This window comes from Triticum urartu, chromosome 1, assembly GCF_003073215.2.
Source record: "Triticum urartu cultivar G1812 chromosome 1, Tu2.1, whole genome shotgun sequence".
Lineage (NCBI taxonomy): Eukaryota > Viridiplantae > Streptophyta > Magnoliopsida > Poales > Poaceae > Triticum > Triticum urartu.
This window is the reverse complement of record NC_053022.1, coordinates 347,467,040-347,481,553: the sequence shown is the minus strand read 5'-3', so window position 1 is coordinate 347,481,553 and position 14,514 is coordinate 347,467,040. Positions and strand designations below refer to the sequence as shown.

The window sequence follows — 14,514 nt, the reverse complement described above, 5'->3', positions numbered from 1 at the left end:
GATAAGTTTTTCAATGAGTACATACCTTGACAAGATTTTGAAGTAGTTCAAAATGGAACAGTCAAAGAAAGAGTTCTTGCCTGTGTTGCAAGGTGTGAAATTGAGTAAGACTCAAAGCCCGACCACGGCAGAAGATAGAAATAGAATGAAAGTCATTCCCTATGCCTCAGCCATAGGTTCTATAAAGTATGCCATGCTGTGTACCAGATCTATTGTATACCCTACACTGTGTTAAGCAAGGGAGTACAATAGTGATCTAAGAGTAGATCACTGGACAGCGGTCAAAATTATCCTTAGTGGAATAAGGAAATATTTCTCAATTATGGAGGTGACAAAAAGGTTCGTCGTAAAAAGTTACGTCGATGCAAGTTTTAACACAGATCTGGATGACTCTAAGTCTCGATCTAGATACATATTGAAAGTGGGAGCAATAAGCTAGAGTAGCTCTGTGCAGAGCATTGTTGACATAGAAATTCGCAAAATACTTACGGATCTGAATGTGGCAGACCCGTTGACTAAAATTATCTCACAAGCAAAACATGATCACACCTTAGTACTCTTTGGGTGCTAATCACATAGCGATGTGAACTAGATTACTGACTCTAGTAAACCCTTTTGGGTGTTGATCACATATCGATGTGAACTATGGATGTTAATCACATGGTGATGTGAACTATTGCTGTTAAATCACATGGCGATGTGAACTAGATTATTGACTCTAGTGCAAGTGGGAGACTGAAGGAAATATGCCCTAGAGGCAATAATAAAGTTATTATTTATTTCCTTATATCATGATAAATGTTTATTATTCATGCTAGAATTGTATTAACCGGAAACATAATACTTGTGTGAATACATAGACAAACAAAGTGTCACTAGTATGCCTCTACTTGACTAGCTCGTTAATCGAAGATGGTTATGTTTCCTAACCATAAACAAAAGAGTTGTTATTTGATTAACGGGATCACATCATTAGGAGAATGATGTGATTGACATGACCCATTCTATTAGCTTAGCACCCGATCGTTTAGTATGTTGCTATTGCTTTCTTCATGACTTATACATGTTCCTATGACTATGAGATTATGCAACTCCCGTCTGCCGGAGGAACACTTTGTGTGCTACCAAACGTCACAACGTAACTAAGTGATCATAAAGGAGCTCTACAGGTGTCTCCAAAGGTACATGTTGGGTTGGCGTATTTCGAGATTAGGATTTGTCACTCCGATTGTCGGAGAGGTATCTCCGGGCCCTCTCGGTAATGCACATCACATAAGCCTTGCAAGCATTGCAACTAATGAGTTAGTTGTGAGATGATGTATTACGGAACGAGTAAAGAGACTTGCCGGTAACGAGATTGAACTAGGTATTAAGATACCGACGATCGAATCTCGGGCAAGTAACATACCGATGACAAAGGAAGCAACGTATGTTGTTATGCGGTCTGACCGATAAAGATCTTCGTAGAATATGTAGGAGCCAATATGGGCATCCAGGTCCCGCTATTGGTTATTGACCGGAGACGTGTCTCGGTCATGTCTACATCGTTCTCGAACCGTAGGGTCCGCACGCTTAAAGTTACGATGACAGTTATTATGAGTTTATGCATTTTGATGTACCGAAGTTTGTTCGGAGTCCCGGATGTGATCACGGACATGACGAGGAGTCTCGAAATGGTCGAGGCATAAAGATTGATATATTGGAAGCCTATGTTTGGATATCGGAAGTGTTCCGGGTGAAATCGGGATTTTACCGGAGTACCGGGAGGTTACCGGAACCCCCCGGGGAGCTAGATGGGCCTTATTGGGCCTTAGTGGAAAAGAGAAGAGGCAGCCCTACATGGGCCGCGCGCCCCTCCCCTCCCTTGGTCCGAATTGGACAAGGAGAGGGGGCCGACCCCTCTCTCTCTTTTCCCCCCTCCGCGAATCCTATTCCAACTAGGATTGGGGGGGGGGGGAATCCTACTCCCAGAGGGAGTAGGACTCTCCTGGCGCGCCCTCCTTGGCCGGCCAGCCTCCCCCCTCTAGTCCTTTATATACAGAGGCAGGGGCACCTCAGAGACACACAAGTTGATCCTCGTGATCGTTCCTTAGCCGTGTGCGGTGCCCCCTGCCACCATATTCCACCTCGATCATATCGTTGTAGTGCTTAGGCGAAGCCCTGCGTCGGTGGAAAATCATCATCGTCACCACGCCGTTGTGCTGACGGAACTCATCCCCGAAGCTTTGCTGGATCGGAGCCCGGGGAGCGTCATCGAGCTGTACGTGTGCTAAGAACTCGGAGGTGCCGGAGTAACGGTGCTTGGATCGGTCGGATCGGGAAGAAGACGTACGACTACTTCCTCTACATTGTGTCAACGCTTCCGTTGCGATCTACAAGGGTACGTAGATCATACTCTCCCCTCTCGTTGCTATGCATCACCATGATCTTGCGTGTGCGTAGGAATTTTTTTGAAATTACTACGTTCCCCAACACCAGCCCCCATGGCAGATCTGGCCACCTCACATCCATCGGAGCAGAGCACCCGCAAACACCGCGCCACCTCTAGGCGGCAAGGGGGCATTGAGCCGCCACCTTTTTTATTTTTTTAGAAAAGGAGGATGGCCCCCGTCCTCTGCATCTGGGAGATGCATACGGCCACTTTATTGATTATTCTCGAGGACCTTACAAAGTATTACAAACAACATACCTGAATCCATCATCTTGGCAACATATGACGCTACTCCTATCCATATGATGAAGGGATGCTAGCTGAGCCACTACCCAAACCACTCACCTAAGCCTAACATCAAAAGCCGGAAGCCCCAGCCGAGCCACATACCGGGTCTGGGGCACAATCCGGTCAGACGCACTCGTGTGTCGTCGCCGCCATCTTCCACAGGCCCGTCTTCAGATTATATTGAGGCTTCTACCCTGTCTGGCCACTCTGCCATCGACGTCACCATGATGCCAGACAGCTACCTCCTCCTGCGCGAGTCCAACTCCGCGCATCGGACGCCGAGCCTCCACATCGCCATGCCGCCGATCTCCGCCGCCATCAATGTGTGAGATGAAGTACCGCTCCACCACCCCCCTAGCCATCACTTGCTCCAAAACGATGCCCCCAGGAGGGAAAGCGATAAAACACCATCATCGTCCGATCCGGAAGACCCAGATCTAGGGTTTCCCCCGGAGCATCCCGAGCCTGATGACGCAGACTGCAACGACGATGCCTCGAACAAGGGAACGACATCTAAGACGCCGTCATCGTCCGCCATGACCGTAGTCGGCGCGATTTTCATCGGCAGTTGCTCCACCAGACGTGTGCCACCGACGTCGCTGGTCCCTTCAACCGGAGTAAACTTCAAAACGATGGCCTAAAGAGGGACTACGAGCAAAATCGCCGTCATCGCTCGATCCCAAGGAGATCTAGGGTTTCCCCCGGAGATGCCCACGCTGTCAAGGATCAGACAAGGGTAGAATCCCGACGGATCTGCCCAGCTGCCGACGAGTCGCACCCGCCACTGTGCCGACGGCAGACCAGCGGTCAAGGCCCATGCTTGGGCATAGATCCGGCGGCGCCGCCGCGAACCGGTCCGGTCACGCCGCCGCCGTCCCTGGTGACCGCGACGCACCAGATCGCGAGGTCTCCTGCCGCGGGGGAGCGAAGTCGCCGAGGCACCGCCACCACCCGCCGTGGCGTCCGGCCTGCCGCCACGCTCTGGCTCGGGGGCGCCGGCCCGCGCCAGCCCCACGCGAGCGAGAGGGCCCGAGTCCCCGCCGTCGCCGGCGACGACCAGGCTTCGCCTGGCCGCACCCTTGGGCGGCGGCGAGGGAAGAGGAGGAGGAGTGGGGGAGGGCCGGCCGACGGGATCTAGGGGCCTCCCGGCCGCCCACGCGGGGGGTGACTCAGGAGGGGAGAGGGGCGACTCGGGAGGGCGAAATTTATGTGCAGGGACTCAAGGTTACAAAGTTTCCCCTGTTGAGCCGCCACCTAACGACGCAGTCACCACCGAGCGCACCTGAAGCTGCATCGTCGAGCCCCGCCATAGCCCGGCGCCTTTGATTCCTGGCCGGCCCGCACCAACGGGGGATCCATGCGGAGGGGAAGAAGTGGTCCCGCCGTCGCCTACACCGGGCAGGCTTTTCCCGGCAGCGCCTCTAGGCGGCAGCGAGGGAGGGGGCGGAGGGGACGGGGAGGATCCGGCGGGCTAGGGTTCCCACGTCTGCTCGCGGGAGCGGCATCGGGGGCCGGGGGGGCCGAGGTGATGCGTGTGATGATTAGAGTTCATGTTTTCTTATGCAATACTTAATTAGTTAGGAGTGGATATTATGTTATCCTTGATGTCAACACGTATTCAATTGATTATGATGCACAGTATATTAGGATGGTATCCTCCTCTGAAGAATTTAAGTTGGTTGACTTGATACATGTTCACGCATGTAATTGATTCAAATCCAATTTTGCTTGTATGATATTTATGTTCAGCATGTTTATATCCCCACCATGCTACCATTCAATGTTGGTTATCCAAAATGCATGATTATGATTGTTGTGTCTTTCTAGTTAGTCGCTTCCGAGTCTATTGTTAGCTTTTGCATGTACTAAGCAGAAATACTGTTTGTGCATCCAAATGCTAAAACAAAGTTATGGTATAAATACCTGTTTTGCATGTGTCATCTCTAAATCTTCAAACGAATACTCATGGAGCGGCGGGAGAGAGCGTCATCTTCTATGATAAATGGTGTGTTCCTCTCTGACAAGTATGCCATCTATTTTGTTTTAATATTGAAAAAAGCTAGTAAATGAGATGCCTAGTCCTGAATTAATTAAACAAATAAAAGTACTACTCTCCGAGGAATATTGACAGGCACCCATGAATTAGATTAGTCATGGTTTTTGAAAGACAATGGTGGAGAGGAAGTGTTAATCAGGGAAACCACTCTCGCTTGTTTATCATATAAGACGACGAGATTCTCTGCTGTCAAACAGTCGACTAAAAGTACACCTCCAAAAATAAAATCTTCTTTGTTTTAAACAATGAGCTCTCGTACATAAGCAAATCCATGCTTTCCTATATGAAGGGCCCTTCTTTCTTTTATTGTTGAGTCATCACCTTCTCATTCAAGCACCAACATAAAGAGTGCTATTGACATTCTTAGTTTAACATGTATTTGGTCTAATTAATGTTGGATGGAGCATGACTGGATGTTTTCTACGCCGAATTTTAATGTAGTCGCTGCTTAAACTTCGAAGGTGCTCTGCATTCATGGTCTTCAAAAGAGTTAGCGAGATACCATTCTATCACATTGTATCATGATAGTTTTGACGAAGTATTGATTTTTGAGGTATTTTCGACAGAAGTGGATTTTATTTGCTCAAAATGAAGCATCAAGAAGACACACAACACGATAAGCACACACTCGGCCTCTGCATAGCTAGGTTGCACACAGTCAACACCAACTCACATATACGAAAACACACCGACAATTAGCAAAGTTATATAAGACCAAAGATATGTGTAGGCGAGGAAAAGGTGATATGCGATTGGCAAATTACAACAATGACCATATCCGCACCAACCATGTCATGACACCACATGAACGACGAGATTGTTCAACAGAAGCGCCTTTAGAAAAGGAGCGACACTCAAGCGCCGCCGTCACCGGATCCAAGCACATGGCCAGAATCTAGGTTTTCACCCAAGATAATTAGTCCGAGTAGACATAGTAGTACGGTTCTTCTTCAACATCATCATCTTCTTCTTCTTCTTCTTCTTCTTCTTCCACCACTTTGAGGTTATTGTCCCACTCCCACTTGCGCTTCCTCACTGATCGGGTTTTGTCGTCATCATCTGCAAACGGAACAAAAACATCTCATGGCTGACTGACTGACGGTACAAGCAAAGAAGTCCTAAGGGCATCTCCAGCCGTTGGCCCCCCAGGGGGCGTCAAAAAGCGCCGCCTGGGGGTGAGCCGGCGCAAAAAATGGCCCTGGGGGCAAGTCGGTCCCCAGCCGTCGGCCCCCAGGGCCGCCCCCAGGCATGTATTAAAAAAAAAGAAGGACCGTTCGACGAAGTTATGATAAAAACTAGTTAAATTTCGGCCAAACATGGCAAATTTCGGCGAAATTCGCGCATTTTCATTACATTAACCTAATCTAAAAAAAAGAAAGGGGCTGAAGTCCTGTTCGCCAGGACTCCTGTTCGCGGAGCGAACGGCGGCCGAAGCCGTTGGCCGCCGCCTCGTCTCCGGGGAAGCGTTCTGCCATGGCGACGGCGGGGCTGGGCGGGCTCGGGAGAGGTAGAGGGAGGGGCTGGGCGGCGGCGCTCGGGAGAGGTAGGGAGAGGGAGGGGCTGGACGGCGGCGAGGGGCGGGGCTGGTGTGGGCATAGGCGAGTGGAGGCCACCGGCTTTTATAGCGGCGCCGTGCCCGTGTGTACGCGTGCGAGGGAGGGGAGGCGTCGGCGCGCCGTCCCGTGACGCGCCGCCCGTGAGGAATCAATGGCAAGGCTGACCGGCGGCAGCCTTGCCATTGATTCCCCGCGGGAACCGAGGCCGTTGGGGGAAGACGAGGCGCCGAGTCGCTGACGCGGCTGGCCCGCGGCTTTTTCGCGCCAAAACAGCTCGCCCCGGGCGCCCCCCAGCGCGCCGGGTTCGGTCTGGGTCCACCGGCGCTGTTTTCGGCCCAAGCCGGCGAAAATCGGGCTCCTGGGGGTGCGACTGGGCCGTTTTTTCGGCGTCGGCGCGAAAAAATCGCCTGGGAGGCCTTCCTGGGGGCGTGGCTGGAGATGCCCTAATAGTGGTTGCGCTATACTGGGATGAATCATGCCAATTGTCCTTGAATGAACAAACAGCTCCCAGTGTCAATACATCCTACCTTTGTCGATCTGACGTGATTACTAACTACACCACTGATCCTACTCTAGTCCATCTTGATGATATTCTCTAGCACGATGTTTACAACCAACTCTACAACAAAAGTGAAGTTCTACACAACTCTTCTACAGGTGAACATGCAGCTAGCACCACCTACCTGCATGCACTTATGTGTATTAATATAACAATGCATACTTACCACTTAACTCGCATACTATGGCCGTATGCATCGTTCTGATGCAGAGACTGGGGTAAACCCCCTTTTCGAAAAAAAACTTAACTCGCATGCTAAGTTTCAAGTAAATTCTGCAACGATCCATAAAGTTAACTTACCATTATGCATTTCCACAACATGCTCTCTCTTCAAAGCCTCTGAAAGTGCAAGAGACGTATGCATGCCTTCCAAAGCTTTGGCAAATATGCTAGGCACCATCTCTTTCAAATGCTGCAAAAGCTCGTCTGGCGTCGTTTCCTCTTGAACAATAGCCTTATAAGTGCGCTTGCCCTTAGCAATGTTGTCAGAGTGAGAGCCTGCTGGTCCGAGCAATGGTCCAGCTGGAGAATCATCAGAGCCCTTGACATCAGCTTCCTCTATAAAAACAAGAAGATACGCCATGTAAAACACCAGCCACCAACACAACCTAGGAGAGGAGACCCATACGATGCACATAGAACCTTACAGACACTAGCAATGTGATGTACGCTACTCGTGCAAGGAAATTTTCAGTTTGATTTTTCATTAAAACTTAAAAGGATAACACTCACTACGCCAAGACAAGCTTTCAGGACAAGTAGTTTGGATGCTGCTGTCTCCTTCTGCCTTCGCTTTTTCTTCAATCTCTCTCTCGCCGCACTTCTCTTTTTGCATAGATATTATTTGTCTAAGCTGCAGATCTGTTTCTTCTTTCGTCGCCGATCTGGTTTTGTCGCCATCATCTGCAAACGGGACAAAAACATCTCACGGCTGACTGACTGACAGTACAGGTAAAAATATAAACCGAGTACAAATAATAACAAAAGTGTCTGTCAATAGATATCATGTTACCACTACCAGCTGTCATAGATAGTAAATTCATTTTTTTTATTTAAAAAAAAAATATCACACTTACTATGCCAAGACAGGCCTTCAGGATAATAGTCATCTTCACTGCTATTGCTACTGTAACCACCCTCCTCAGTGTCACCGGAAACGTTGTTTTTTCTCTTAAGTAAGGTAGAGAACCACGGGGATGAACCTTGCTTTGCATAGAATAGAAGGTATGCTTCACTCTCCAAAGCCATGACATCATTGATTTTCATAACCTGCACTGTAGAAGTTTAGAACCATGCAACTGAACGAGAGATACAATTTGAACTAAAACCACGGCACTTATTTTGGATCGGAGGGAGTAATAACTGTAAACATATTACCTTAGAATCATTGAAGTGAAACCAATTAGTTCGTGACGAACGGATATAACAAACATAGTGACCATTTGATGGAGCACCCTCGTGTTCTACAACTCCATACAAATCATATTTCTGAGGTTTCTGCAGCCACATAGTGTGCATCAGCCATATGCTTGGGTGCATGCGGAATTTGATTAAAAAAAAGAAAATGAACTCACATTATCCGCGGAGCTCATGAATGGGTTTAAGTCCAGCTCTTCCTGATACATCATGCAGTCTTCAATCTTAGTTATATGACTTCCAAAATTTTGAAACCGCTTGAGCTGGATTACAAGAACTTCTGGAGCCTGCTCCACCTTTAATTGTTTTTCCATGTTCACACGAGATCTGCACCCATCACAACCGTAATTCTCAAACACCTCAATCTTGGTAAAAGATTTTAGTGCATCCATGACAGTGGCCATCGGGATGACCTCCAAGTTAAGGTCAAGGAAAGGCTCCAATCTGTCTGAGCAATAGTTGCACTCTGGGCAATGCAACTGCACAAGCAAAAATAAATAAAAATACTAAGTATCACGAGTAAGTCTGAATGATATTGATCAAGTTGTAGTGAGGATCAACAGGCACACCTGGCTTTTTAGCTGTCCTCCAAAAACCTGTGTGACAATTGAAGAGGGTCTCTCAGATGATGGGGACCTGGGAGGGACAGAGGCCTCATCTAATTTATCAAGCAAGCAGCGGAGGAATTCATGGGCGTCTTGGTGCCTTCCCCACCGGAAATTTTCTGAAAATACTGCAACAGTTTTTTGAACAACAGAGTTCAGCGCATAATTGCAATGATGTACTTCCAAATGTCGCAGTTCTCTAATAACGAGAATATGACAGCTAAAACACTGAAGGTGTAAATGCATAGAACATAGTTAAACAAGACGAGCACTACAACAAAAGAAATTTCTGATAATATAAGCACCTACATTTCAGGTGTTCGACAAACTTCTTTGGGTAAAGAACAGCCCCAGAGAGACTGATAACTTCATCAGCATGGAATTTTAGGGAGCAGTAACAGCAGAATTTGCCAGAGGCACCTAGCAAAATATTAAAATCTTAGTTGAAACACGGCAGTCGATAGAATAGATACTCAACAGGAAGACAGTTGAAGAACAGAAGTGAACTAGACTAAATTCCTTACCGGGACATGCATCTGTGTGATCATCTTTCTGAAGCTTCAACACCAGAGGAACAGTGTGAACCACACACTGGAGAATGCAATTAACGAAACATGTCCACCCCTCAGGATTACTTAACGCGGCACCCTAGGAGAGCCAGGCAAACCAGTAATACAAAAACATCCATCATACTTGATTTATTACGTAAGAGGGAAAAAATATAGCAATGTGTGAAAAGGTGGCACAAGTCTAGCTTACCACACGGTAATAGCTCTCTCCACAGATAAGATTACGAGAACAGCACGAAGTATCAACATAATCAAGCTTGTTATCCGGCAGAAGATAGAAGTGGAAGATGTCAAAATCAAACACACTAGATATCAATATCACAATTATAGTCATAGACAATCAAATTTCACAAAGGTTTGGATTCTAGCGTAATATGAATAGTTGTGTTGCCCTGCGATTGTAAGGAACTCCAGTACGGAATTATACTGTATATGCAAAAATAACATATATGGCTTACCATGGGATTCAACTGCCTTGCACATTTAAGAAGAATTTTTATATCTTCGTCTGCAAAACTACCTCTTTGAGCATGGTTCAGAAAGTTCGTATCCTGGAGAACAAACATAGGTGAAATGATAGCTGTATAGATGTAGTGCTGGGGTGAGAGATAGAGGGAGCGTGTGCCACGTTGGATAAAATTGGTACACGAAAAGAGTTTAGAATAGAACTAACTTTTTTCCTTTTTGGGGAAAAAATAGAACTATTAGACAATCCCCTCAGACAAGCAACAGCAATAAAGGAAAGGCAAAAGATGCAAGTTTACGGATTTTTAGAAGGTACCCCTTCAATAAAAAAACATAATACTTCCTCGGTTTTAAAATATAAGGTGTATTAGTTTTTTCAAAAGTCAATCATGTGCAACTTTGACCAAGTTTTTAGAAAAAACATCAATATCTACAATACCAAATGTATCATTAAATCCAGCACGATTTTTTTTCATATTTTACTTATTTTGTCATGTAGACTTATTTTATAACCTTGGTCAAACATACATAAATTTGACTTGCACAAAAATGATGCACCTTATATTCTAACAGAGAGAGTATAGTCTTTTGTATCCAAATCAATCTATTCAATACGTTTGATCCACGGGCTGATATGACGATGGCTTTTTAAGTAACTTTAACATTCATGCAAACTTCTAAGGGGGTGTACCGAAGCAAAACTTGCAAAACTATGGTATGTTGACTTTGGTCTTTGGACGCCTTTTTAACTACAATTATGATATTATAATACACTACTACCTGAGATGAAATTTGACCTTGTGAAGTCTTCTCCCTGTTTTCCTTGACCGCCTGACCCAGATCCTGCAAATAATCAATGAACACCAAAATCTACCCATGAGATTTTGTATAATAACCACATTGCATGTGTAGTATGAGTTAAGAGGAGGGAGTTATGGTGAGATAGACATGAGATGTGACATTTTAGTCTCAGTCCTCTGTTTGACATCGAATGGGTATTATTTTTGAGAATTTAATATACCATTATATTACCTTGTTTGGTTAGCGGAAATTCATGATAGATTAGTGAAGGGGAATGACTCGGGACAGTCGACTAAATTTAGAATCTGAGTCAATCGATTTGTTCCCAGCCGTTGGATGGAAAAGCAACCACCGGATCTTCTTCTTCTATCTCTAAAAACACTGTCCATCGTCTTCCTCCTCATGACCTAGATCTGAACCTCACCCACCACCGTCGGCCGAACCGCTTGCTTCCACTGCCCACGGCCGACAGCGCTCCTGCAACCGCCTCGCCTCCCGCACTCCTCTCAAATCGCCACCCACTGCCGTACTGCCGCCGCCCCCGATCAGCAGCGCTCCCGCAACCGCCTCACCGCCCGCAGTCCCCTCAACCGCCACCCACCGCCGTGCTGCCGCCGCCCCTGACCGGCAGCGCTCCCGCAACCGCCTCACCGCCCGCAGTCCCCTCAACCGCCACCCACCGCCGTGCTGCCGCCGCCCTGATGACCAAATTTTTTTCACAAACTTGCCCCCCCCCCCCACCCGCACCCCTAAGAATAGATAATGGGGTAGCCTTCTCCGGCGAACTACTTCCCTCCGTTGTTCCTTTCTTGACATTAAAATTGACTGGCCCAAATTCCAAATTCAGGCGACTTACGTATAGCTATTGTGTTAGTGAAGAGATGGCAATTTAAGTTATGATGAAGGGTTAAGATGTTTTCTGTGTATCAATTCCCTCAAAATTTCACCTCTCCCCTTTCAATCAAAAATACAAAGGGCGATGATCAGCGCCGGTGGATCCCCTACCAACGCACCTCCCCTCCCCCCTCCCGACAGTGAGCTCGGAGGACGATGGTGAGCTCGCAGCACCGCCCCCTGGGCATTTGCAGCAGATGCCAGCAAGCTCGAAAGAACCCCGCCGCCGGTCGGGGTCGCGGCGCGGTCATGAGGGCTCGCAGCGTGCGTCTCCCCCTCGTTGTAGGGCCGGCGCTCGATTCCCTTCACCCGGCGGGCCTGGTTGGGCACAACCCCGGACAGGCGCGAGGCGCGAGGGAGATACAAAGAAGCAAACAGACCCTAACTAAGCAAGCAAGAAAGCACTAGCTATACATGCCAAAAGGAGGAGCCTAAGAAAACTCACCGATTCGAGAGGCTGGAGCTGGATCGCATCGGCCGCCGGCTGCTGCTGCTGCTGCTGCTCCTTCTCCTCCGGCGGTGGCGGCAGGGCGACCGGCATTGAGTCCCCGTCCATGAGATAAAGCTAGGGTTCCTGGGTGGGGAGGGAAGAAATGAGGGATTTGGGGTTTCGTCTGGGGTGCAGGAATCAATCAACTCGAGGCTCGAGCGATGGGCGCCGCGGGGAGGCTTTTATATGCCGGGGTGTGGTCTCCTCGCTTCCTCACGCGGTCAAGCGGGGTAGGGTCCAGTCAGCGCTCCATGCTCGTCGTTTGGGCTCGGGGTCGAGCCGGAGCATATCACCAGAGTGATTAATGCTACACGAGCTGGCCTTCCGTTCCTTCGGTCTTTCATTTATTACTACCTACAAAAAACAAGAGTGGAGTATACTAGTGGTAGTAGTACAGTGCAGTTGTTGTACAGGTCTACTTTGCTGGAGGACAATGCAGGTTGATGCTTAATCTGCGCCGACAGGCAGCTAGCAATATCTATTGGGATCCATGGTGTCAGTCGGGTCTAGATGCTTGCATGCTCCATTGCTCCTCATGTTTAAAATGTTATAATGACTTTTCTCTTGTGTCAATATGTACGAAAAATAAATCAAGCAAACGTCCTTACCTGATTTTGGATAAAGATAGAAGGAAGAATGTTGCGAAGGTGGCTGGATTCTTTTTATGTTCTTGGTTTGTGTTCGAGCCCCTTCCTATATTTTGCATGGGATTGCAAAATAACAAAAAGGTAAAAAGTGACCGAGATGTGAGGGAAAAAATATTTGTTTCACGTTTCCGGAAAGACCATCTATTTGTCCGTTTGTCAGGTTCAGCACGAAATCATAAAGCTCGACTAAGGATAATCGTTAAACAAATATCCTCAAATGTATGTTGCCTAAATATATTTGTTTGCTGGCGGATTAGATTGTCTTGACGTGTTGAAACATTTTTCTTGTGCTTCATGAAATATCCTCCGCCGTCTAGCAGAATTTTACGAGGACCACTGTTTTAGCGGAGTGAAAGCTTCGACTTGTATATATCACGAGAACTACAATAGCCAAGAGTTTCAGGCCTCAAGGTAACAGGGTGCTTTGTGTGTCCGCCCGTTACAATCTAGGAAAGAGATAAAAAGTAAGAAAGAGATATACATGGAGCCAATTAAGAATGATGTGATAACAATGCGTGAAAATGAATGCGCGGTATTGAAGGGGTAACGCCATTTGACGAGAGAGATATTATTGAAAATAATTATTAGATCTGGTCCTCATGCCTTCATAAACTTTCATGAGAAATTCCTCGTCTTTGTTTAATAAAACCCAGAAGGTATATGTTTTTCAAACAATATGTTCCCACATGTTAGGTTTCAAAAAAGATATTCCCGTATGCATGCACGTGAGAAGATGGTGAGTAGTAGTGAAGAAAGGGTAAAATGTAGTTTTTTTTTACTCTCTTCGTTCTTTTTTATTACTCGGTGCACAGCGACCTAGACATTTATTTGATGATAATTTAGGATTGAGATGCGCCTTGCTATAACATTGATGAGACAAGTAATTACTGATGAATCGATGACGATCCTTCCAAATCAGGAGAGAAAGAATACACCTGACAGATCAGGAGTAGTATTATTTTATGTGAGTAGGTTTCGTCGATCATAGCGGTTGATTGACAGCACAAAACCTTGCAGCACCAGAAGTCAACATAAGGGTGCGCAGCAGCCTTTGCATGCAGCTAGCTTGCCTAGCCCTTGGTGAGCGCAGCACGCCGAGTTGATGGCGACCTCCAAGTAGTCATGTCGATGTAAATACACGTCTATCCAGCAGACTGGAGTATCAGGCGATATACGGGGGCTAACGTGTTCTCGTGATCCAGAGCTTCTCGACCATTGGATCCTTGATACAATGGTCAGTGTAGGTTACATGCTTTTACAGAAAACCACCAAGGAATTACACTTTGGTCCACATCTGCCATGCTGATGCTGGCCATTCGATCACAGATCCAATGGCCCTGATAGCCCTGGAGCATGGGAGCACGTGACTTCCCGTATCACCACATCCTCATGGATTTTCACACACAGGTACTACTAGCTCGTACTTATTATTTTTCCTTTTTTGGAAAAAGGAGAGGCGCTCAAGGCGTAACTACGGGGCTGTTTGAATTGTGACTATATTTGCCTTATGTTGCTACATTATTTTTGCCACACTTGCCTAACTTAAATTGCTTAAATTGTTAGCCACACTTTGGCTTGCCTAAAGAAATCTTACCACACTTTATGTGTCTATGACATGTGGGGTTCACTGCTTATAAAAAAATTCTTGCCTTATGTGTGGCTAGAACCAAACACCCATCTAATTTGGTCAAACTTGCCTAAAATGAGATGTGGTAAAATGTGGCAATATGTGGCTGA

General features: G+C 46.9%; 1 protein-coding gene across 2 annotated transcripts; it reads right to left on the bottom strand.

Annotated features, from left to right (window-relative positions):
• Positions 1 to 5,502: 5,502 nt before the first annotated feature.
• On the bottom strand, positions 5,503 to 12,264 carry LOC125533333 (ubiquitin carboxyl-terminal hydrolase 21-like). 2 transcript variants are annotated; one of them, XM_048696972.1, is made up of 13 exons: positions 12,086 to 12,264; positions 10,726 to 10,788; positions 9,939 to 10,031; positions 9,671 to 9,736; positions 9,436 to 9,559; positions 9,221 to 9,331; positions 8,876 to 9,039; positions 8,465 to 8,785; positions 8,268 to 8,387; positions 7,967 to 8,159; positions 7,623 to 7,793; positions 7,191 to 7,448; positions 5,503 to 5,834 (listed from the first exon to the last, which is right to left on the bottom strand). In XM_048696972.1, the coding sequence occupies exons 1-13, from the start codon at positions 12,194 to 12,196 to the stop codon at positions 5,692 to 5,694; spliced, it is 1,938 nt and encodes a 645-aa protein (XP_048552929.1). In that variant the 5' UTR covers positions 12,197 to 12,264; the 3' UTR covers positions 5,503 to 5,691. The 2 variants fall into 2 exon arrangements, with proteins under 2 accessions (XP_048552929.1, XP_048552930.1); XM_048696973.1 differs by lacking the exon at positions 7,191 to 7,448.
• Between the last annotated feature and the right edge of the window lie 2,250 nt (positions 12,265 to 14,514).

Excerpts from the sequence above, each read along its gene's own strand:
- LOC125533333 (XM_048696972.1), bottom strand. The coding sequence starts at position 12,196 with ATGGACGGGGACTCAATGCCGGTCGCCCTGCCGCCACCGCCGGAGGAG. Across the intron at positions 9,737-9,938 it reads CAAGGCAGTTGAATCCCATG|CTTGATTATGTTGATACTTC; the intron begins GTAAGCCATATA and ends CCGGATAACAAG. Across the intron at positions 8,786-8,875 it reads GAGGACAGCTAAAAAGCCAG|TTGCATTGCCCAGAGTGCAA; the intron begins GTGTGCCTGTTG and ends TTGCTTGTGCAG.